Raw genomic sequence first — 23237 nt, 5'->3', positions numbered from 1 at the left:
CCCAGCACATCCTCCTCTCGGGGAGCAGTGAGGTCTCCCCCGAGCATCCTCTTCTCCACATCGAAAACAGCCCCAATTCCCTGTAAGAACTGTGCTCCAGACCCTTCACAGCTCTGTTGCTCTGCTCTGGAACCATCCCGGGGCCTCAGTGTCTTCCTTGTACTCAAGGTGCTGAGGGCAAGGGGAAACTTGGGAATGCTTATGTGATTTCAAACAGAGAAACTGTCCCTGTGTACCCAACAGAGAGCCCACCCTGCAGCTGGGGTCACTGTAGCCTAAAACCATTAGCATGTTCTGCTGTATATATGTACACACAGTGACTTTCTCAGCAGTCAGATCGTTACACGTGAGGAGCTGTTTGAAGACAGCTATTCTGGGATGTCCCCCTGTAGAGCAGGCCCAAACCCGTGTGCTGCATCCACCTCTGGCCAGCTCCAAGAGTACAATACTTAAACAAAACCCAATTTCATTGCAAAAAGCACTTTAGTTTTCAATTTAGCTTTATTTGGAACTCAGAGGGGAGTGGATTTTCCACGGTGTCTGACATCAGCCAGCAGCAAGGTCCCTTAAAAGAAAGGGGCTTTCTTCAGACAGATGAGTGTCTGACACAAATCCATTGTGTTCTGACATTTTTTCTTACTTGGTAGCTCTATCTTAATGGTTCCGGACACGGTACATTTGTGGGGTTTATTTTACTAGCAGGATGTTGGCTGCATTTCAGAATATGGATATATATATCTAGAGAAAACTCCAGGAAGGAAAACTGCTGGAAATCTACGGAGGAAAGGCGTGCTGCTGCTCTCCCAGTGGTGCACACTACTGGGAACCTTCTCCACTCAGCTTTCCTCTGGATTTAAATCAGCATCACTGAGAAAGCCCCAGCTGTTGGGACCAGCTCACACGGGGCAGCCCAGCTGTGTGCTCCAGCTGGTTCCTTGCTGGTCACACACGACACAGGCCCTTGATGCAGGTCCGTGCTAAGGTACCAGGCTGCCTAAACTCAGCTCTGAATTCCCTGGAGGTCTGAACTGATCGAATTCAATGAAGTCACGCTCCGGAGGAATTTGACCCCTTCAAATTCTTCTCACTGTTGTTGCAACACAGCCAACATCCGTGCTGCTGGGGGAGCTGGGTTGGAGGGCAGAATACCTTTGACCCTCACCATTTGCTGGGGCTCTGGCACACGAGCCCCACAGACACCGTGGGGCAGCTGGCACCATCCTTGTCCCTGCTATGGAAAGGGATGGAGTAAATGTGTCAGCACGAGGCTCAGCCTGCCTCACCACAGCCCCTCTACGCATGTTTGGCTCTGCATGGAGTAGCCCAGAGCCTGCAGGTACCACTGCAAAGAATCACAGAGCCATTAAAACTGAAGAAGACCTCCAAGGTCATCCCATCCAACAATTTCAGGTTCTCCCCTAAGCCTGAAGAAACAACATTTTATCCCTTTCGCAGTCCTTTTCCTCAGGTTTCTGCTGCTCCTCTTAACCAGCACAAGATTTATTTATTTTTTTCCCAGCAGGGTCACAGCAAACGTCAAAGGGACTCACACACTCAGTTTGCTGAGGACTGAATGGCACCATCAGGGCCTTATCTGTCCCCTCCTGCCCCCGAGCACCACGGGTACCATCAGGCAGTGGACTTGTGACTTGTACGCTCATCATCCACTGCTGACAATTTCTATTTCTTCACAGAATCTGCCCCAAAAGTGCAGATTCGTGGGCAGCACAGACTCCTGTGGTCTCAAGGATCGGCTCGTGGTGGGATCAGACACTGTGTTGACCTGTGGTGCCCAGATTTTATCGTGGTGCATAAAGTCCAGGAGGATATGATTCACCACTGCTGCACAGTGATGTCACATTTTAGCCAAGGGAGCAAGGGGTAAGTGAAACATTAACGAGGCTTTACATTTCTGGGTGGTGACATCACAGCTACAGGTTTCTGAGACAGTGTGTAAGCTTCTCTACAAGCAACCCTCCCTTTCCACTGCAATTTTCCATATGTTGGAGATGGATTTGGGGACAGCTACTTGGACCCAAGCACCTGCACACAGGCAGAACTTCACCTCGTTTAATCATTAAGGTTGAAAAAGACCACTAAGATCGTTCATGCCCACTAAACTATGTCCCTCAGTGCCACATCTCCATTGTTCTTGAAAACCCCCGGGGCTGGTGGCCCCACATCTCCCTCACAAGGACCCCAGCTCCCACCCAAAACGCGTCCCTCTCCAGGCATCCCAGCCCGAGTGTGGTCCCACTTTCAGGAGCCTGCACCCCTGCAGCACCAACCAGGTGGATGGGGAATCCCTGGTTCCGAGGATGAGAGGTCTTCAGTTGTGCCTAGGGAGGCCCAGCTTGGATAGTAGGAAACAGGAGTGGCACGGACTGCCCAGGGAGGAGGGGGAGTGTCCGGGGGTATTCAGGAACCATGGGGATGTGGCACTGAGGGACGTGGTCAGCGGGCATGGTGCGGGTGAGGATGGAATTAGGGTTCTTGGAGGTCTTTTCCAACCTGAAGGACTCTGTGATTGCACAGCAAGCCCCTACGGTGCTGGGTCCGTAGGATGCTGACGGCAGAGGAAACATCCCTGGAGGATGTGCTGAGAAATCCCTTTGTCCCTGACGGGCAAGCCCTGCCCACCAAACCCACACCCTCGCGCACGTGGGAGTGGGGCACAGACCCGGGGATCCTCAGCCCTCACCCACCCCCTCCTCTCACCGCAGGAACCCGCACCCAACACACGTAGGGGTCCCCACCCCCCCCCTCCCCCGTTCTGACTCCTCCTCCACGTGCGCGTACGCGTGTGCTCGGCTGCTTCAGCGTGCTGCGGATCCCAACGCCCAGCGGGGCCCCGCTCCCCACGGCGTGCCGCCCCGCCCCGCCCCCACCCGGCAGCCCCACGGCCCCGGGGGGCGGGGAGGCCGTTCCCATAACGCGTGCGGGCGGTCCCGGCGGAGCGGCCCCATGGCGGAGGCGGGCGGTGGAGCGGCGCGGTGCGGGCGGGCGGTGCGGCGTCTGCTGCCCGCGGGGGTCCGACGGGAGAGCGGGGAGCTGGCCCGGCTGGCGGGGCCGGTGGTGAGAGCCGGGGCTGGGAGGGGTTGGGGGGTGCGGGAGGGCATTGCCCGGAGCTTTCCCCTTGAGCTGGTGCTGCCCTGCGGAGCTTCGTGCCGCCGGTAGCTGCCCGCGGACGCGTTGCGCGGTGTGGGAGCGATGCGGGTGATCCCTTAAGGTGTCATCCAGCGTTTGTTTGTTGGGGAGGGGGTTTCCCTTGCAGCCGTCTCCCTCCCAAGGCACTGCGTGGGGAGCCCGGGCCTTGCTGGTGGCTTTGTGTCCCGAGCTCCCTGCCCCTCCTGGCAGACGGAGCGCTTCTCGGTGATGTCCTCGCTGACACTCGCGTTGCTCTGATGCAATGGTGCAGCAAAGGAAATCACAGCAGTTTCTGTTCCTATAGCAGCGCCCATCAGCCCCTCGATGCTTCCACCCCGGTGGGCACGGAGAGCCTCAAAACCAAACCTAAATCTGTCTCCCAGGTGTAGCTCTCGTGAGTTTGTGTGTAGTCCATGCCCAGCCCTGCACTGGAGCAGTCACAGAGGTACAGACATCTCCTGCGGGGATTACTCACAGCTGCTTGGACGTGCTGAGGCCTGAGAGCATGCAGCATCCTCAGGCAGCAGCAGGAGGTTTGGTTTGGCTCTTCCTCAGACCTCACAGGAGCCAGTTCTCCAATGGCTCTAGAGGTCACAAGGAAGAAGAGAGAGTGAGCAGCCCTTGGGCATGGCCCCCCCAGCTGTACCCACCTGCCATGGGGGTCTCTTGCTCTTACCATCCTCTTCTAGCATTGCCGTGCTGCAGGGGGACCATCCTCTTGCCAAGGGAAAGTGAGGTCCTGAGCTCACTGTCTATGACAGCATCACTAAACCTTGCTGGAGAGGAAGGTGCAGGCCAGACTTGGAAGAGAGGACACCGCTTTGGGGAGCTGAGGTTTCCCCAGATGCGTGGAAGTGCAAAAAAGCATTAGGAGTTTTCATTTTCCTTCTCTACTCAGCTTTCATGATGGAAGAGTCTTTCTAGGGGGGGCCATTAAGCCTCAGCTAAAAAAGGACACCTGGCAGATTGGCTTTGTAACACCAAAATACCATTGGGATCTAAGGACAAAGCCACCAGCAACCTGGGGGAAGCTTGCAGTTGGTTCAAAGCCTAATCATGGCCCAGCTGCAGGGGAAGGGCAGTGCTCCTCTGTCTAAGTGGTGTTGACTTCTCCATCCCCTCTTCCCATCCCAGTTTGTAGCCCAGATGCTGGGGTTCCTGATCAGCGTGGTCAGCTCCATATTCTGTGGCCATCTGGGGAAGGCCGAGCTCGACGCCGTGACGTTGGCCGTGTCTGTACGTAGAACTCTGCTTATCCTCTGATTTGAAATGTGAAAACTGTGAGACATCAGAAAAGGGAAATAGAAAAGAAGAAGGGGGAAAAGAAAAACCCCGCAGGAGTGCTTATCTGAGGACTCTTCGCAGAGCCTGATGCAACACAAACATTGCATCCACTGAATTGTTCCTTCCTTTGCCCTGAGCAGTGACTGTATCAGTGCAGGGCCAGCAGCTGGGCGGAGAGACCTAGGCATGTGTGTGGGGTGGGTTTGTAGTCTTTTAGCTATTCGTCCCTTGCTCAATGTTCCTTTTCACATCATAACAGGGAAAGGACTATTTAGGTAATGTGAATGTGTTATTCTGAAAAACAGAGGAAGTCTGGAAACTTCCCAAAAAACTCATGGCAGAGCTGTGTCCCTTCCCAACTCAGGGAGGGACACGGTGCTTTGGGCCACGTTCCCTGCAGTTCTCACTTCCAACCCAAGTCACTCCTGTCTCCTGCAGGTCATCAATGTGACAGGCATCTCTGTGGGTTCTGGTCTGGCCTCAGCATGCGACACGCTGATGTCCCAGGTTGGTGGCAGCTCCCCCCCCTTCTTTGTTACTGGTGGGACTGGGTTGGCACTGTCTCACCACCTACACGGTGTGGTTTTGGGCACAAAAGGTGGGAGGATGAGTAGCAGAGGGAAGTACAATCCACCTGAGAGCCAGCTCAACCCAACCAGCCTGGTGATGGACACTTCTGGGAGCAAGGAGGGAAAGCATGTTGCTGCCCTAGTCGTGAGCATTTGCCCAAACCCATCTGGTTCCCCATAACTCTAACTTTGGTCCTGTATCCTCATGTAGACCTACGGCAGCAAAAACCTGAAGCAGGTGGGCACCATCCTGCAGCGAGGGATCCTCATCCTGCTGCTGTTCTGCTTCCCTTGCTGGGCAGTCTTCATCAACACTGAGCAGATCCTGCTGCTCCTCCGGCAGGACCCCGAGGTCTCCAGGTCAGAGTGAGATTGAGTATGATCCCTCTCTGGTCAGCAGCACATGAGGTCTCAGCCCTCCAGGCCATGAAGCCCCTTGGTCCGGGTGGGGGTGAACTCTGGGACCTTGTTTGCCAGCAGAGCCAACAGAAACCAATATTAACAGGTGGAAGAGCCCCTGAACCTTCCCTGGGCCAGCATGTCTGGGAGTTGAGGCTTCTGAGATTATCTCCCCCAGCCCATCTGCATCGGGCATTTGGCTGTGGCTGGGTTACTGCACAGTGTTGAAATCAATGCTCTGTGGAGCTCAGATACAATTCTGCTTGGTTTGGCTCTTGCTTTCCTGTCTCATTAACTGGGTAAACATCTCTCTTTCCAGGTTAACGCAGGTCTACGTGATGATCTTTATTCCAGCTCTTCCTGTAAGTTACTGCTGAAGCTCTCAGAAGCTCTGCATCCCTCTGAACAAATGGGGAAAGGAGGAAGGGTCCTTGCACTGTGGATCACAAGGCAGCATGGTTTTGAGTTTTACAATGTGCCTCTTTATCTTAAGCCTTAATAGATGTGCACTGACCAGCAGCTGCAAACATGCATTCCTTGGTATTGCTGTGCAGAGGCTTTTACTGCAGGCCACGTCTCTGCACAACAGTTTACAAGCTCTGGACATTGGAACTGTGGGCTGCAGAGCTCACTCAGCAGTGTGATAAAGGCTGCAGCTCACACGCATGCAGCTGCTGAACTCTCAGCTGTTGTCTGCCTCTCTGGAGAAGCTCCTCTAAGTTGAAGCTGTACTCCAAGGTTAAAATGTGGGCAGTGTGCTGTGCTGTGGCACCCTGGCACAGCTGTGCAAGAGCAAGTGGGAAGTACCCAGCTGTGGGTGTTAAAGTGTAGCTGGCCACTGAACCGTAGCGCAGCAGTGCTGACAAAATGAATTCTGACTCTTGCAGGCGGCGTTTCTCTACCAGCTGCAGACAAGATATTTACTAAGTCAGGTATTGTGTAACTGGGCTCTGGGCCAGTTCCTAGGAACATGGATAAGGTTGGAGATCTAAGTTCATCCTGTCCTGGGGAGAGCTGGGCTGAGGAATGTGTGATCCACAGCCTCCAGCTGGCTCTGCAGGACTGGAGGAGCTCCAGGGAATCAGCCTTGGGTTGCTCCATTCTCCCACTGCTACCTCCCAACTCTGCACTGAGCTGATTGTCCCAACTGTTGAGCCATGCATGCTGTCTTCTGCATGTCTAATACAATCTGATCTTACCTGAAACAGGAGCCACCTTCTTGGCTTTCTCCTCAGACTCTGCAGAAGGTCTTCCCAGTGTTTGCTGGATGGTAGCTTGGGTCGTGGCTGCAGGCCTGGGAGCTTGGGCAGTGCTAGAGAAGCAAACTCTAAAGTCTCTCCTTGTCTTCCAGGCAATCATTTTGCCTCAGATAGTGACAGGAGTTGCAGCCAACATCCTCAATGTGGCCATGAACGCCTTCTTCCTATATGCACTGAAGCTGGGCATGGTGTAAGTGAGAACAGAGGTGGTGACAGCCTCTCCCTGGGTGCAGGGGTTTGCTCCATATCTGCAGCAAGGCACAGGTGATTGCCACCAGGTCTGCTGGAGCTGAAAAGTGGGTGTTGTTTGCAATCTGCCTGTTTCTCTCCCCAGCGGCTCAGCCTGGGCCAACACTGCTTCTCAGTACACTCAGGCCATCCTTCTCTTCCTTTTTGTGTGGTGGAAGAAGATCCATGTGGAGACATGGGGAGGTACTCTGCAGAGCTTTACCCTTCAATAGGCCAATGCCTGGCCCTGGGGATTTGGCACTGTCACCAGCACCTGGGGTTAGGTCTGATAAAGGGATTACCATCTCCTCACTGTGTAGCCATGATCTCAGGTCCCTTACTGTGGCCCCAAGCCCATTCCCAATGACCCCAGCTCAGAGATGCTCTGTGGTACAGCAGCTCTAGGCTGGTGTCTTGGGAGCTGTGGCTGGGATGCTGTCCTTAGAGTGTCCACATAAGTGCGTGGCTCCCATTCAGCACGGAGAAAGAGAACATACTCACACTGTTTCACCCCTGTGCTGCAGGTTGGACCAGAGACTGCCTCCTGGACTGGGGCTCCTATATCCAGCTGGCACTGCCCAGCATGCTCATGATGTGCATTGAGTGGTGGACCTTTGAGATCGGTAGCTTCTTGGCAGGTGTGTCCAAATTCTCTCTGTGGTTCAGCAGGGTGTCCTCCAGCCATGCTGTGGTGGCTGTCTCTTGAACGTGTCCCTGAGTACATCCTGCCAGCACCCCCCCCCCAACACACACACCCTGCAGGGTTGGTTCTGCAATTTGCTGCATGTATTAGATGGGAACCTGATAGTCACCACCTCCTTGTCAGCAAAGGTAAAGTTCTCATTCTGACCTAATTAACAAAGTGGTGAATCTTTTGCAGGGCTGCTCAGTGTGGTGGAACTGGGTGCTCAGTCTGTCATCTACGAGCTGTCCTCTGCAGCATACATGGTAAAGACCGGGTTCATTAAATTGGGATCAGCTGCAGATTCCGTACTGGGGAAGAAGAAAGCTGCTGCAGGCTGTTGTCACTCACCTCTTCTTTATCTACTGCTACTCAGGTGCCTCTGGGCTTCAGCGTGGCCGTGAGCGTCAGAGTGGGCAATGCCTTGGGATCAGGGGATGTGTTGCAAGCCAAGACGTCCTGCATCACTGCTCTGCTGTGCGCAGGTCAGCCCAGGCCCCCACGGTGGGGAATAAAAGCCAATTAGCAGCAGCAGGTTCATTTCACCTCTCACAGGGCTGGTGGCCATCCCCAGCAGCCCGAGCCCACTTGTTTGGATATTCTGTTTGGTGACACCCTGGCTCTTCTGCGCTGTTAGGAACCTAACGCAAAGGCTTTGATAGTTAAAAAAAAACAGTTCAGCATCCTGTCTTCCACCTCCAGGTGGTGGATAGAGTATCCAGGGGAGAAGTAAGGAAAGCAGCCTTGTCCTGTACTGCATTAATACCTGGAGGTCTGCCAGGCCCTGTCCCCATCTCATAAAGCCCCTGAGGTCTGGACCTGGTCAGGAGCAGTCCATGCAGCAAGCACGTTCAATTGTTTCTTTTTCTTTCAGGAGTTTTTGCTGTGGTCGTTGCAACGTTACTGGGGACCCTGAAAGACGTGGTGGGTTACATCTTCACCAATGACAAGTGGGTTGGAAGCTTTCTTTCGAGTTTTATTACTGCTTTGGGTAACACTGGGGGCTGGGATCAGGCTTTGCAGCTGGCCCAGGAAACGTGTCAGAAGCAGAGTGCCTTGAGGCCATGCTGTGCTGCTTTCCCTGATCAGTGTGCACATCCTTCTAACAGGGAGATTGTTGTGTTGGTGTCCAAAGTGATGATCATCTTTGCTCCATTCCACTTGTTTGATGCAGCAGCAGTGAGTATCCCAGCACGGGGAGCAATTCCTCTCTGCAAGTAGGGGTACAGTGGAGAGTGCAAAGCTGCCTTTAGCTCTTTTTTTTTCCATCTACTAAAACGATACAGAGAAGCGAACTGAAAAAACTGTCCCAGCAGCAGCTGGCATCACCCATTGCACCTCTGCATCCCCTGTGCTTGCAGATGCCTCTTGGCATTACTGCAGAGCTGCTCAGCTCTCCCTCCTCCCTGCCTGCTTTCCTTAGGCGACCTGCGGCGGCGTGCTGCGGGGTACAGGGAAGCAGAAGCTGGGTGCCATCGCCAACGCTGTCGGTTACTACGCCGTGGGCCTTCCCATTGGCATCTCACTGATGTTTGCAGCTAAGATGGGGGTCCTGGGTACGTGTGTCCTCTGCTCGGCAGTGAGGGCTAACCCAGCAGAACGGGGCTTTCCACCATCTGGGTGAACTTCCTTTCTGTCCTCGCAGGTCTGTGGGTGGGGATGATCGTTTGTATCTCCTTGCAATCCCTCTCCTTCTCTGCTTTTGTCATGCGCATGGATTGGAAGAAAGCTGCAGAAGAGGTGAGATTTGTGCTTCCCTGCTGTAACTCTTTGTCGGTGTTACTCCAGGTTTTGCCCTGGGCTGGCTGTGGGGAGCTGAAGTGACACAGGATCTGTCCTGGAGCAGCTTGGTGCTAAGCGTGCTTGCTTTGGGAGGGTCAGGGAGGAGGCTCAGGTTTGCTTGGCTGGGCAGCACATCCTTGCTCTGAGAACGACAATTCCTTGGTGTGCTTTTAGGCTCAAGTCCGAGCTGGTCTGAAAAAACAGCTGGAAGATGTGAACTCCAATGGCACAGCTGTTAACAAAACATCTGCTGTAGGTATGTAACCACACCTCACAACGGGAGGGAGCACAGTTCCTCCTCCCAGCCCTTCCTCTCCTTCACAGCCATGGCAGTGCTGTCTGTCCTTCCAGCTGGTTCCTGTTACCCTTGTCACCACCCTGGCTGCTCCAGGGAAGAGCCAGAGCACATCTGCATCTCCCCTCAGTCCTGAGCCTTGGGAGAAGACCATCAAAGACTTGAGGGGGGGGAGGAGGGTGGCAGATGGGGACTCCTGCCTTTGCAGCTCAGCTTCTCTACAGCACTCACCTCTCTTGCACAGATTACATCTCTGTGGACACAGACACCGTGGAAACCATAGTGCTGCCTGACAGCATGGTGGGAGGAGGCGAGAGGCACCCGGACCACCAGCTCATCACTCAGGAAGAGCCAGCAAACGTCCCTGCTCCTCCTGCTGTGGCGTGGAGGGCTCTGATCGTCTGCCGGGTGCTGGCTGCTGCTGCTGCCCTTGCTGTGCTGCTGGTGGGCGTGCTGGTCCGGCTCCTGACAGCCCACAGCTAGAGGCAGTGCCAGCATCCTGCCAGGGAGCTGTGCAGGAAAGTGTGTGGTGATGCCCCAGGAGGAATGGGGCAGGAAGAAATTCCCACTCAGCCCCTTACCGAGTTCACTTTGCTCCATTTCTAGTTATAATAACTTGTCCCACACACACCGTTCTTAAAGGGGTTGAGCTTGAGATCTGGTCCCTTCTCCAGCACTGCCTGGGGGATGTCCCTTTGGGACCTTTAGGGTGGCCAGGGATGGAGACAGGGACCTCATGCCATCCTGCTTCCTCCTTCCTGGGAGCATTTGTCTCAAATTGTTTGCTAATGTTTGCAAATTGAGAGGCCCAAGCTGCCTGCTCAGTGTGATCCCTTGGCACCAGCATCTCAGGGGGTCCAAGCCCACTCATCACTGCTGCAGCAGTGCTGTGCAAGGCTCGTGGTGTTAGAAAAGGGCTGACTCCTCTGCCAGGGCACTGGGCCCTGCTCACCCAGTGCGTGTCAGGCACAGGGCCTAGAGCAACTGTTCTTTGCACTTTTGTAAGGTGGGATTTTGATACAGTAAAGTTTTCTGAGTAAATGTTGTGCTGTTAACGGGCTGTGAACGTGACCCCGGTCATTGGCACAAGAGGGGAGGAGGCATGTCCTGATCTGCACGGCTCAACAGTTCCCAGGAGAAGAACCTTAAACACAACCTCCAACTCCCGACCCCGAGCTTTGAGGCTGTGGGAGATGCGGTGCCCGTTTGTGGGGCTGCCAAGGGAGGGCCACGTGTGCTAACAGCACTGTGCAAGCTCTCACTCCTACCTGCAGCAGCTGCACCACCTCCAGCAGTGCACGGCCTCTCCTGGCACGTGGGTGAGATGGGTCACGCAGGAGCTCACAACGGGCATTAACCGCGGCCTCAGTGGGCCGTCCCCAGGTGCGGGAGGATGCCACAGGCCGTGCCCCGCTTGCAGTCACTGTTGTTTTGACACCGCAACCCGGGAGAGTGGGACGGGCACGGAGCCGCCGTCCGCGGTGCGGGGCCAAGGCAGGATGCTGTGTTTGGGCTGGCGGAGCAGAGCCGCTGAAACCCGACGCGGCCGCACCGTGCGGGGCCGACAGCTGGAGCCAACGGGGCCGGCTTGTCTTGGCCAGCGCCGCGATGGGATGAGAACGGCACAGAACACTCACAGCCAGCTGCAAACAGCGGGCGGACCCACGGACCCTCCGTCTCTGCTGGAAGAGGAGGACGATCCTCTCTCGCCCACCGGACGCAGCGGAGCAGGGTACGAGGGCTCGGCTCCTACATCAGTTATCGCTCCTCCGCGGTGGGACGGGGGATCCGTGCTGCCCCCAGCCCTGCTCCCAGCCCTGCCCATCGCAGCCAAGCCGGCCAGGCTGAAGTTCACCCCCGGGTTACACATTGCTCGCCCCGTCAGGGCTGTGGCTTTAACAGAGCGCGGAGAAAGGGATCGTCTCACTCCCCGGCAGAGAGGCGGCATGAAGAGAGCGAGCGGCCCCGAGGGCGGCATCAGCGAGGGGACGGCTGACAGAAGCAGGAAGAAATGCTGCTGGGTGCAGCGCCTGATCCCAGACGGCTTCTGGGAGGATGCGAAGAAGCTGCTGGTACTGGCGGGGCCGCTGGTAAGGACACAGGGAGGGGAGCAGCCGAGGGCTACCAAGCACGCTGCCCTCCTGTCCCCACCCTGCCCTAACCCGGAGGTGTCCCCATCACCCACTGTAGCTCATCTCCATCTCTGACCTCCCCGTCTCCTCTCCCCCCGTGCTCAGATCCTGATCCAGCTGCTGATTTTCCTGATACACCTGGTCAGCTCCATCTTCTGTGGCCACCTGGGCAAGGTCGAGCTGGCCTCCGTCACGCTGGCCATCGCGGTGAGTGCGCCGTGGGGCTGGGATATGGGGCTGGGTGGCTGAGACCTGCAGGCAGAGGGGACAGAGGAGATTTCAGCCTCCTTTGAACAGTTCTCCTCACTTAAAAGCCTTAAATACTCACTTGTCTCAGTTTGTATTCCCATTTCCAGGTGATAAATGTCACTGCCATCTCTGTAGGATACGGTCTGTCTTCAGCATGTGATACCCTGATTTCGCAGGTGGGTGTCATTGCCACGTGCCCTGGGGTCACCCACCGGGGTTTCAAGCATCAGGACCTGGTGCTGCCCAGCTCCAGCAGCCATCCCATAACCGGGAGCACTGAGCTCCCAAGGAAATACCGAGCTCTTCTCAAAGTGCAGAGCTCACACTGTGCTCTCACCCTCAGACCTACGGCAGCAGGAACCTGCTGCGGGTGGGGGTGATCCTGCAGCGTGCCATCCTCATCCTCCTGCTCTGCTGCTTCCCCTGCTGTGCTGTGCTCATCAACATCGAGCAGCTCCTGCTGCTCATCCGCCAGGACCCCGAAGTCTCCAGGTCGGGTGGTCTCCAGGGGACACTGTTTTGGTGGGCGCTGGTGGCCGTGTTCCTCGCTGATCATGCCTCTCGTGTCCCCCAGGTTAACCCAGCTCTATGTGATGGCGTTCGTCCCCGCTCTCCCGGTAAGTTCTGCCTGCTGACCTCGTGTTTTGCACCTCTCTGTCCCAGTGCTGCCCTCAGCTCATGCACCCACTTGCTTTCCAGGCAGTATTTCTGTATAACCTGGAGGCCAGGTACCTGCAGAACCAGGTGGGTCCCACACCCCGTGCCCACCCAGGCTCCTCTCCACTCAGGGCTCCCCTAACCCCACACCCACAAAACACCATGGAGAGCTCTTCCCTGGGGATCCGTCCCTCTACCCAATGGACATCCCATCCCGTGTCCCCATCTCAGAGCTGTACCTCCAACGCCAGAATTCTCCTCTCCTGTTGTTAAAGCTGTGGGGAGGGGGCTGGCAGGGTCTCCCTGATGGCAGCCCCTGTTCACCCCTCGTTGCAGATGATTATGTGGCCCGTGGTGCTGAGCGGGCTCTTCGGCAACGTTGTCAATGTGATTGCCAACTCTGTCTTCCTCTACGTGTTCCACCTGGGAATTGTGTGAGTAATGCCTACAGGGGGAAAAGCACAACAGAAAAGTCATTTTGGGGGTCACCACGGCACCATCCACAGCTGGTGCTCACAGGGCCATCATGCTCCAGCACCCCACACCCAGGGAGACGTCAGCACGATGCCAACAGCCTTTCTCATTTCCTTTCCAGGGGCTCTGCCTGGGCCAACACCATTGCTCAGTATTCTCAAACCATTTTCTTGTTCCTGTATATTGTAGGCAAGAAGCTCCACGTGAAGACGTGGGGAGGTAAGATATCTCCCTCCAGTTTCTGCTTTACACATGTGTTCGTCCATCTTCTACCTCTTCTTTCGAGTGCTGGAGGGGAAACATTAACCCCAGCCCGGGGACGTGGTGCTGCTCCAGTGACCGCCCGGCACGCGGGCGTTGGCAGAGCACTGCGTGGTAACCATTAATTGGGGAAGGAAGCTCCTGTCGAGGCGTTGTAGGGTTTGGCCCCAAAGCCGGATGAGCGCAGGCGTAGGCATGAGGTTGTCCTCAGGTGCTCTGGTCCGGGAGGGATGAGAGCTGAGCGTTGCAGCTCAGCTTGTATGTGCATGCTTTGCAGCTAGAGGTCCCATGGAGTCCATGAGCATTGTGTGTGGGGCTCTGCTAACAGGTCCTGTGGGGATCTGGAGCCCTGCTGGCTTCCATCTGGATGGACCACCTCCTTCATAAATCATTAAGGTTGGAAAGACCAATAAGATCAAGTCCGACCACCAAGCCATGCCTGTGACCGCTCTAGACCACGTCACTCAGTGTGACAACTTTTCTTGAACACCTCCAGGGATGGTGACTCCACCACCTCCCTGGGCAGCCTGTGCCAACGCATCGCTGCTCTTTCTGAGAAGAAACTTCCCCTAATATCCAACCTAACATCCAACCTCGGGTCCCCTCTCCTCTCCACAGGTTGGTCCAGCGAGTGCCTACTGGAGTGGGACAGCTTCACCTCCCTGGCCATCCCCAGCATGCTCATGATGTGCATCGAGTGGTGGACCTATGAAATCGGCAGCTTCTTGATCGGTCAGCAGAGGGAGGGGGGGCTGCCAGGGTGTGATGGGGCACCTTGGCCTTCGTGGGGGCTGAGCACCCCAACCTCCTGCCCCCAGGGCTGCTGAGCGTCGTGGAGCTGTCAGCACAGTCTGTCATCTACGAGGTGTCCGTTGTCGCCTTCATGGTAAGGGATGGGGGGTTAGGGTTCTCTAGGGTTGGTCTCAGCTCAGATACAGCCAAAGCTCAGCTCCATCCTCTACATCTCCCCTCTCCATGCTCATGTCCCTCCTTGCTCCTGCCTCCCCTTCCCACAGAGCAGATGACCAAAATTAAGCCCTATGCTCCATTGTCTGTCCTTCCTGCCACTGTTTTCACCCCCTGTGGCTGCAGATCCCCCTGGGGCTCGGCACAGCCGCCAGCGTGCAGGTGGGGAACGCTCTGGGTGCCGGCGACATCGACGTGGCCAAGAGGTCCTCCTCCACCAGCATGCTCTGCACAGGTCAGGAGCAGCACTGTCCTCTGCCCCCGGCCCCCCACTGCCATCAGGATGTGCTCACCTCTTCGCTCTGCTTTCTAGGAGGGTTTTGCATTGCTGTAGGGGTCATTTTAGCTGCCACGAAGGACGTGCTGGGATATATATTTACCAGTGATAAGTGAGTGCCCTCAGCTCCCGGCCCTGGATGTTTGATCCCAAAAAGAGACTGCTGGCTCTTTGTCTGCAGGGAGATCATCGACTTGGTGGCCTGGGTCATGCCCGTCTACGTTGTCTTCCATTTGTTTGAAGCCACGTGTGTAAGTCCCTGGGAAAGCTGTTACTTTCGGGAGGGGACCTCAGTGCTGAGTGCACGAGAGGAGCAAAACCTGCAGGACAGAACAAAGAGAAATGAGTATCAGGACACGGTTTGGTGGACACGGTGGTGACAGTTGGACTGGATGACCTTAGGAGTCTTTTCCAACCTTAATGATTCTATGATGGGAGGCAGCCCTGTCCTCAGGACTGGCACACAGCCCCATATTTGGCCCCATCCTGCTCCCTCTCCCCGCAGTGTGCCTGTGGAGGGGTGCTCAGAGGCACAGGCAAGCAGAAATTCGGTGCCATCCTTAACGCCGTGAGCTACTATGGTGTGGGACTGCCCCTGGGAGCCGTGCTGCTCTTCGTGGCCAGGATTGGCGTCATAGGTACCACCCCCCCACACCCAAATCCCCCCAGACAGACGCAGCTCCCCACTGCCACTCCTGCCTGACTCTGCAGGGTACCTGGGGCAGATTGGGACAGTCAGTGCACCACTGAGTGCCCTAAATTACCCTGGGGAAAGCCTCTTCTGCAGCTCTGCTGGGCAGCCCCATCCCCACTGCCTGGTGGGTGCCCAGCTGACCCAGCACACCCTTGGCAGGGCTGTGGCTCAGCATGCTGGTCTGTGTCTCCATGCTCTGCACCTGCTTCCTCATCTACATCTGCCGCATGGACTGGAGGAAGGCATCCGAGGAGGTAACCCAGCAGGACGGGATGGTTCTGCTTCTTCCATCACCCACCTCGAGATTCCCCTCTGTGCTAACAGCTCTGAGTTTTCCACCCGCTTTGGGGCACGGGGGCTGTGCCGTTTCTGGATATAAAAACCATGCACAGGCAATGCAAGTGGGGGTTCCCCCCGCCCCATACAGCTGAGCCCCACTGCTCCCCCAGGCTCAGCGCCGTGCAGGAGTGACCCCACAGCCACTACAGGAGCAGCAGCAGAGCCCTGAGCTGCACAGCAAGGAGCCAGCCCCGATGCTCCACGCTCACCTCCCGGCTGCAGCGGTGCGGGGCTACGTGGGTACGGCCGGGGCCGGGGCTGTGTGCCTGCAGCACGCAGATCTCCGGCAGAGCTTCACGGTGAGCCCATCCCATCTCGTTGCAGCCGGAGTGGATGCGCAGAACGGCGTGGTGCTCACGGGCATCACCAGGATGGAGGGTGGCAACTTCCAGGCGGAGCAGCAGGGAGCAGCACCGAGCACCGTGCCCAGCCGGGGGCTGATCCTGCGCCGGGGATTGGTGGCGGCCGCGGCCGTCGCAGTGCTGGCACTCGGCGTGGTGATAAAGCTCGTGACCAGCAAACACTGACCTGCACCAGGGCTCGGGGACTTGGCTTTTGGGATGGAGGCCCCTCTTGGCCGATGGATGCACAAAGCACAGATCAGACTGCACCTGAACGTCACAGCCTTTGGGAGCATCTCGTCGGCTCCTGCTGGGAACGGGCCCTGCAGCTCTGTGACAGCAGAAGCACTGCCCTGGGCTGCTACACTGAGCGTGCAGGTGTCCCTTTCCTGCCCGCGCTGCAGCTCTCATCCACTGATCAGAGCTGTGTGGCCCACAGTGCTGCTCTGACAATGCCAAATAAAGAATGAACTCAGCCAGGCTTGTCCTTCAGGCACTGCCCCTGGGACCCCCCAGGCAGCTTCCATGATTCAACAAGGCTTAATTCAGCAAGGCTCAGGCTCCCACTTCAGTGCTGGGAGGAGAAAAGGCAACCAGTGCACCAATAGAACATAGAAATCCCATTCCAGGTGAGAACACAGCTGCTCAGGGCTGTCTCGTCCATAGCACACTTACCACGGGGCCACCACCTGCAGGGCAGACAGACTGAGCTCCCCATGGGGGAGCAGAGCCCCAGAGGTGATGGGGTGGAGGTGGGGGTCAGGAAACACGAAGAGCCACTGCCACCCACCCTGGGCACGAACTGCTGCCCCATACAAGGTGCCCTTCACACAGCCCAAGTGACACCAACAGTGGGTGGGATGCTCTTATGGGGTGGACTGGCACAGAACGGGGGCAGAAGCAGCACAGCTGCACTGCTGCCCTGGGGCAGATGTGTACGTGTGAAGCAGCCATCACCTGTACACATGTGCCATGTCCAGCACGAGCTGGGGGTGGCACAGGACAGGCAGGATCCTGCAGGAGATTGCAGCAACTTACCACACGTGGTTTTAGTATTTAAATTCTTAGTATTTATTTTGTATTGGCAAAATGAGTCATTAAAAAGCCTCAGCATGTGGGTTATCACCAGCCGTGAACAGATCCCACTTACTGCGTAGTGATTACAGTTCATTAAGAAATGCATCCAGTCATCACTTTCAGATTTTCTTTAAAGGATATTTATGGGGCCCTTCCACCTTCAATTTCTCAACCACCACCTCCCCAAGCTACAGTACATCCCACGTCATAACCCAGTGCAAGCCCACAGTGGATCCAGAAGCTCCAACACATCGGGGTACGCACACTCAGTAACCACCTCCCCCTGTCCAGGGATCCTTTGTCACGTGTAAAATACAGGCAGGGCACCTATCTTCTTTGAACTCTTCTAATTGTCAAATTAATAACCACCACAGCCCCCAAAAGGTGTCCACCCACACACCAGACAGCAGCAGCAGATTCTGGCTCACAGGGATCCAGGAACGTTGCACCCCAAGCAGATGGCAAGAGGGAACCTCACCTGATTTACTCCTAACCAACACTATCAGAGCAGACCATGAGCACCAGCAGCACAGCCTGTCTCACACTGACACCAGGAGAAGAGACCGTCCCCAGAGCTGCAGGGAAAACAGTCAGACCAATTACAGCTGAAACGTGAGCTCCTGATCAGCAGTGGAAGAAGCTGAGCAGTTTGGTGTAAGACACGGGGTTGTGTCCTGGAAGCAGTGCTCTGCAGGCCATGTGCTGGTGCCAGGTGCTGTATTTCTTGCTCTTCAGTTCTCCTTTCAAGAGTTTGTATCCATTGGTCCCTCAGTTTTAGTGTGGCTTGTTAGTAAGCAGAAGTCCAGGCCTTCTCGTGGTCAGTGCCTTCCCAAGGCTGCTCTGTGTGCTCAACAGCTCACAGAAATAACCCAGCTCAAAAGAAAAAAAAAGGACTGAAGTGAAAGAAACAGACATGAAGTGAGCACCCCAAATCCGACTTGCACACAGGTTATGGCACCTCCTCCTCCCTTCAGTAGAAAGCCATCTGTGAAAGAAAACACAACACCACCCTCCTGTAATGGGTCTGTGGAAACAAGACCAACTTTCCTCACAGAACAGCCTGAAGCAACCCCACCTTGCTCCCCTCCACTTCCCCAGGGTGCCACCACCTCCAGCTCGCCTGCCTCCACCCCTGGGCATGCACACACTGCTGCAGCTGCAGGGGAAGGCACTGCTCCCCAGCACCAGGAGGAGCCTCCCCAAGCCCCACATCCACTGCTCTAACAATGCTTCACCCAACCTCACCTAGGTCTGCACAGGGGAAAAGAGAAAGGCGCCTACCTCACCGTAACAGCAACAGCAGTGCTCTGAAACCTGCTCCTCCTTAACTCACACTGAGCCAGCCCCGCCTCTGAACAGCCAGCACAACCCACAGAGCTTTTCTCTTCAGCACAGACTGGTGATTCTGAGAAAACCCAAAGGATTTCAAGATGCTGTGAGCTCCCCCCTTCCCTGAGAAGGCATTCACCTAGACAGGGTTTGCCTCCCTGGCTGTTACTCTTCCATCTCCTGGAGCCAGCCATGTAGGCTGATTATTTCCTCTCTACTCGTTGGGCTCCTGCACTTCTGATCACAGCAGCAACGAAGAACAACAGATTGCTATCTCCTTTTTCCTCAGTGGCTGCTGCCCTACGCCTGGTAAATCCCCAGGGCAGGAACAGGGAGATGTACAGCTGAGCTCTGCAGGGAGCAGCCAGCGCAGGCACACACGGTGCCTGAACAGCCAGCCACACAGAACCAAGAGCAATCACACCTGGGAGGTTCAGACCTCACTGCTGCACGTCAGGAGGCATCCCCAGTCCTCCAGCCACTGCCAGCAGGCTTCTGCCCCCTGAATAGAGGGGAGGACATCCCATCCTTCTGCGTTAAGTTGGAGATGGGAGGAAAAGGAAATAATTAAGCTGAGGTCAGGTACAGGCTGCAACTGGGCAAGGAACAAGAGCTTGTCATAAATCTGGGGCTTACACCACAGCATCACTTCTGCACGGCCCTGATGAAGGAAGCCCTGAAACTGTAATCACAACTAAGAGACCTGCCTAAAAAATGGACCAACCCTCATCTGCCTCTGCAGGGAGTGTTGCACAGGTGCCACCATGCAGTGCAGACAAAGAAATAGCACAGCAGATTTCTCTGAGGACATTTCTGTTCTAGGTGTCATTGGCAAGAGTGAGAAACAGATGCTGATCATTTCAGATAGGCCAAGCAGAAGTGTCAGAAGACAAAAAAAAAGAACCCAAAAAAACCAGGCCAGGCTCTAAGAAAGGTCTGAAATCACAAAGAGAGGACGTGCAGAGGGTAAAACAAACTGCTCGTGCACTCAAGTAGAAAGCAAAGAGCTGCAGCTCACCTTTATCACCACTGCTGCCACAATGCCCAACAGGGTCAGCACCATCAGTCCCACACGGCCCCTGTTAAATCGCTTCAGAAGGAAGAATTTGGCCCAACTCAACTTCTTCTCAGTGATGGGAGGATACCGGACCGAGTTGGTGCTCTCCATCTTCAGGTCCTTGATCAAGCAGGAGCGGTGGTGGGAGAAGGTGTCAAAGCTGTGCTTGCCGTGATATGCACCCATCCCACTGTTCCCTGTGACACAGAGCACAGCCAGGTGACACTGCAGCCTTGGCTAGTCACACCTTTGGGCACTTGTGGCCAGCAGCAATCCAGACACTGCTGTTCCAGCATGCAGCAAGTCCAAGTGCTTAAGGAGGAGCTCTGGTAACTTACCAACACCACCAAAGGGTAAGGTCGCAAGGAAGAAATGCATGATGACATCATTTCCAGTAACGCCCCCACTGGAGGTTTCTGAGATAACTCTCTTGATGACCTGAGAGAAGAAAAAACAAAAAGCAAAAAGTTACAGAGGCCCAGAAGTGACAAGCAGGACAGGGAGGGGAGTATCAGGACGTTGCATTAATCTTCTCTCACTGACAATTCAGACAAGCCCTCTCTGTGCAACACTAACTGAAACATACAAGTTGGAAAGACTGAAGCTCTTCTCTACAGCAAGATACTAAAAATATCTAAATCATAAACAGCTACATGACACACTAAGCACCAAAGAGTAAGCACCAAACAGGAAATTCAGCTGTCATCCTTCTGTTTCATAACGTCATGCAAATCCAGAGCCCTTCAGCACACACCAGGCAGCTCTGGGAACACAGCTCACATGAGGCAAATACTGCAATCAACACACGAACAACAGGAGGCAGTGCTCCCATAGGGAGCTGTGCCTGGGACTGCTGCACAGAGGACCAGCACTGTGGAGGAGCAGGGCCCCAACCCACCTTCTTGTCATTGGAGAAGACATAAAGAGCAAGTGGCTTCTCCCGATGGTTGATGAACTCAATGGCTTCGTCCACGTTCTTCACGGACAGAATGGGCAGGACTGGCCCGAAGATCTCCTCCTCCATCACTTTGGACTCCGCAGAAACATCCGTGAGGATGGTGGGTGCTGAGGAGGGCAGGAGATGCACTGAGCAGGGCCACAGGTGGGGCCACCACGGGACTGGGGGCTTCTGTCCAGGTGCCACTCACCCCCTCCCCCACCCAACACGTGCACAGGTACCTATGAAGCAGGAGGCCTCGTCGGTCTCTCCCCCATAGGCAATCTTCTGCCCTTCCAGCAGGCTCATGATCCTCTTGAAGTGACGCTTGTTGATGATCCTTTCATAATCTGGACACTTTTTCACATCTTCCCCGTAGAATTCCTGCCACAGCACAGACACAACCAAGCACTTGATGCACTTTCTGCTCAGCTCCGGGGCTGCCAGGACAGAAACTCACAGCTCTGTGCTGAGGGGAACAACAGCTACAGCACGAGAGCTGCCACGCTCACCCGCAGTGTCGCCTTTATGTTCTCCACCACCTGGCTCTGGATGGATGGGTGGCACAGGATGTAGTCCGGGGCAATGCAGGTTTGCCCACAGTTCATGTACTTCCCCCACGTTATCCGCCTGCAGAAGAACAGAGGGGTTCTCCACCTTGTTCCTCCTAGCCACCCTGTCAGCAGCACCGATCTGGCACCTGGGGTCCCTCAGGGCCCACAGACATCCCCCTGCCCCACTGCTCAGCCCCACAGCAGGCTGACCTGCAGGCGACGGCCAGGTCACAGTCCGTGTCGATGTAGCAGGGGCTCTTCCCACCCAGCTCCAGGGTGACAGGTGTCAGGTGCTTGGCAGCTGCTGCCATCACGATTTTGCCCACAGCGGAGCTCCCCGTGTAAATGATGTGATCAAACCTCTGTGTCAGCAGTTCTGTCGTCTCAGGGACTCCCCCAGTGACCACAGGGTACAGCTCCTGCACGGGCAAACAAAAGCCTTGCATGTACCTTGATTTAAAGCAATCTGATCGAGTGAGCAGTTGTCCATGAGACCACACTCTCTGCCCCTTCAAGACCAGGCCTGAGTCAGGCTGTGGAGCTGCTTCCACACTTGAAGAGCTGGAGCACAGATAACCAGCAGGCTTCTCCCTTTCCTCAGCTCTCGTTCCCCACCCAGAGAAAGCACTCACTGCCTAGAAAAGCTCACGTGCTGAAGCTGTGCTGTCAGAGGAAAAGTCTGAGTGAAACAGTGCAAGAGATATCAAAGAAGTAGAGGGGAAAACAGATTGAGCCACGAGCACAGCAGGACATGAACACAGGAGCCTGGTTCACAGGAACAGCACCAAACCCATGGCTACAGACCACATCCCAAATAGAAGTTCCTGCAGACAGAAATGCCTGCACAACAATGCTGTGAGAGACACCAAAAAGAGGGCCGTGTTGCAGCAAGGCTATGAAGGCACAATAAATCACACGCAAGCAAGAAGAATGCAGCAGGGCGTTTGTGTACTTTACAACCAGTTCAAACGTTCCCCTATCTCCTACCCACACCCTTTTGGAGCTAAGGGGCAAATGATTCAACTCTAACCCACAGCAGCCACGTGAAACCAAGGCAGCTATTTCCTCGAGGTGTCCAAACACCGGGCTGCACTCACCTGGTCCAAGTACTGAGGGAGGATGTCTGCGATCAGCTGGGACGTGTGCTCGCTGACCTCCGAGGGCTTCACCACCACGGCGTTGCCTAGGGGACACGCACAGCCCTCGTGCTCCTCTCAAGCCCCTCTCGTGGCCCCACACAGACCCCCAGTGGTGGACACGGGCTGTGGCGGTCCCACCTGCGGCGATGGCCCCGATCAGCGGCTGAACGACCAGCACGAAGGGGTAGTTCCAGGCCCCCATCACCAGCACCACCCCCAGCGGCTCGGGGTTGATGTACGCCTCGTCCCGCAGCGTCAGGAAGTTTTTCTTCACCGGCCGAGGGGCCGCCCACGACGGCAGCTTCTCCATGGTGAGGGCCAGCTCCCCCAGCACCCCCATGATCTCGTGGCTGTACGCGTTGTGGCCGCACTGCAATGACACAGATCAGGGAGAGCAGGAAAGGCGCCCGCCTCCCGCACCCACCTGGAAGAGGAGGAGGCAGGAACCTCGGCCAGGGCTACCCCGGCGGGGATGCTGCCGGCCTAGCAGGGCTGAGCACCACCCACGGGCAGCAGGAGAAGCCCGCAGGCCCAAACCTTGTGCAGATCCGCCCCGATGGCCGCCAGGATCTCCCGCTCCTTCTCCACCACCATCCGCTCCAGGTTCCTCAGCTGCTGCAGCCTGAACTCCAGCGGCCGGCTCCGGCCCGACTTGAAAGCGGCTCTCGCCCGGCCCACGACCTCCTCCATCCGCCGCATGGCCGCTCAGCGCTCAGCTCCGCCGAAAGTTTAAACGATTTACACAGAAGTTCCCGAAGCGCGGAGCGGCGCGACCCCCTCACGACCCCCGGCCCTCCCGCCTCAGCGCGTCCGCTTCCGCCTTCCGGTCACGTGGCAGCGCCGCGTACTACCACCGCCACCGCCGCCTCCCTCGCCCCCTCGGGGGACAGCGGAGCCGGGAAAGCCGAGGGGAGCGCGGTCACGGCCCGCGGGTCCCCGGCAGCACCGTCAGGGTTTGCTCCGTTCGCTCCTGTCCGGTGGCCGCTCCCGGACTGAGCCGCTCACTGCGCCGGAGCCGGGGACAGATTCCGCCCGGGCTCCCTTATCTAAGCAGGGCAGGTGCCGCGGAGCGCCCTGCCCCTCTGCCCCAGGTGAGGGGGTGTAGGGCA

General features: G+C 56.2%; 3 protein-coding genes across 4 annotated transcripts; 2 read left to right on the top strand and 1 right to left on the bottom strand.

The window, feature by feature from the left end:
- The first annotated feature begins 2960 nt into the window (after positions 1-2960).
- LOC136045827 (multidrug and toxin extrusion protein 2-like) lies at positions 2961-10686 on the top strand. The gene is made up of 17 exons (XM_065731990.1): positions 2961-3075; positions 4282-4383; positions 4870-4938; positions 5212-5360; positions 5719-5761; positions 6287-6331; positions 6751-6848; positions 6993-7090; positions 7411-7524; positions 7767-7834; positions 7945-8053; positions 8443-8518; positions 8678-8747; positions 8992-9124; positions 9214-9308; positions 9525-9606; positions 9890-10686. Exons 1-17 carry the CDS (start codon positions 2965-2967, stop codon positions 10126-10128), a joined length of 1701 nt encoding a protein of 566 aa, XP_065588062.1. The 5' UTR covers positions 2961-2964; the 3' UTR covers positions 10129-10686.
- An 873-nt stretch (positions 10687-11559) lies between these two features.
- On the top strand, positions 11560-16507 carry LOC136045963 (multidrug and toxin extrusion protein 1-like). Its single transcript, XM_065732200.1, has 17 exons — positions 11560-11735; positions 11883-11984; positions 12134-12202; positions 12370-12518; positions 12601-12643; positions 12726-12770; positions 13020-13117; positions 13279-13376; positions 14037-14150; positions 14237-14304; positions 14511-14619; positions 14698-14773; positions 14843-14912; positions 15167-15299; positions 15515-15609; positions 15805-15934; positions 16019-16507. Exons 1-17 carry the CDS (start codon positions 11592-11594, stop codon positions 16219-16221), a joined length of 1746 nt encoding a protein of 581 aa, XP_065588272.1. The 5' UTR covers positions 11560-11591; the 3' UTR covers positions 16222-16507.
- Positions 16508-17088: 581 nt separating this feature from the next.
- On the bottom strand, positions 17089-22890 carry ALDH3A2 (aldehyde dehydrogenase 3 family member A2). 2 transcript variants are annotated; one of them, XM_065731988.1, is made up of 11 exons: positions 22666-22890; positions 22267-22498; positions 22087-22172; positions 21200-21408; positions 20948-21065; positions 20678-20819; positions 20397-20563; positions 19837-19936; positions 19460-19695; positions 18394-18517; positions 17089-18097 (listed from the first exon to the last, which is right to left on the bottom strand). In XM_065731988.1, the coding sequence occupies exons 1-10, from the start codon at positions 22825-22827 to the stop codon at positions 18437-18439; spliced, it is 1533 nt and encodes a 510-aa protein (XP_065588060.1). In that variant the 5' UTR covers positions 22828-22890; the 3' UTR covers positions 17089-18097; positions 18394-18436. The 2 variants fall into 2 exon arrangements, with proteins under 2 accessions (XP_065588060.1, XP_065588061.1); XM_065731989.1 differs by lacking the exon at positions 18394-18517.
- Between the last annotated feature and the right edge of the window lie 347 nt (positions 22891-23237).

Source organism: Cyrtonyx montezumae, unplaced genomic scaffold (genome assembly GCF_038088225.1).
Source record: "Cyrtonyx montezumae isolate F1298 unplaced genomic scaffold, pur_monq_1.0 scaffold_15, whole genome shotgun sequence".
Taxonomy (NCBI): Eukaryota; Metazoa; Chordata; class Aves; order Galliformes; family Odontophoridae; genus Cyrtonyx; species Cyrtonyx montezumae.
Note: the sequence above shows the minus strand (reverse complement) of the source record. Positions and strands in the feature narration are given on the sequence as shown.

Bases quoted from the DNA above. Each gene is read 5' to 3' on its own strand.
- LOC136045827 (XM_065731990.1), top strand. From the start codon at position 2,965: ATGGCGGAGGCGGGCGGTGGAGCGGCGCGGTGCGGGCGGGCGGTGCGG. The intron at 3,076-4,281 runs GTGAGAGCCGGG...TTCCCATCCCAG, and splicing joins CCCGGCTGGCGGGGCCGGTG to TTTGTAGCCCAGATGCTGGG. The intron at 7,835-7,944 runs GTAAAGACCGGG...ACTGCTACTCAG, and splicing joins TGTCCTCTGCAGCATACATG to GTGCCTCTGGGCTTCAGCGT.
- LOC136045963 (XM_065732200.1), top strand. From the start codon at position 11,592: ATGAAGAGAGCGAGCGGCCCCGAGGGCGGCATCAGCGAGGGGACGGCT. The intron at 12,519-12,600 runs GTCGGGTGGTCT...CGTGTCCCCCAG, and splicing joins CAGGACCCCGAAGTCTCCAG to GTTAACCCAGCTCTATGTGA. The intron at 13,377-14,036 runs GTAAGATATCTC...TCCTCTCCACAG, and splicing joins CCACGTGAAGACGTGGGGAG to GTTGGTCCAGCGAGTGCCTA.
- ALDH3A2 (XM_065731988.1), bottom strand. From the start codon at position 22,827: ATGCGGCGGATGGAGGAGGTCGTGGGCCGGGCGAGAGCCGCTTTCAAG. The intron at 21,066-21,199 runs GTCAGCCTGCTG...GTTCTTCTGCAG, and splicing joins GACCTGGCCGTCGCCTGCAG to GCGGATAACGTGGGGGAAGT. The intron at 20,564-20,677 runs GTACCTGTGCAC...TGCCCTCCTCAG, and splicing joins CGAGGCCTCCTGCTTCATAG to CACCCACCATCCTCACGGAT.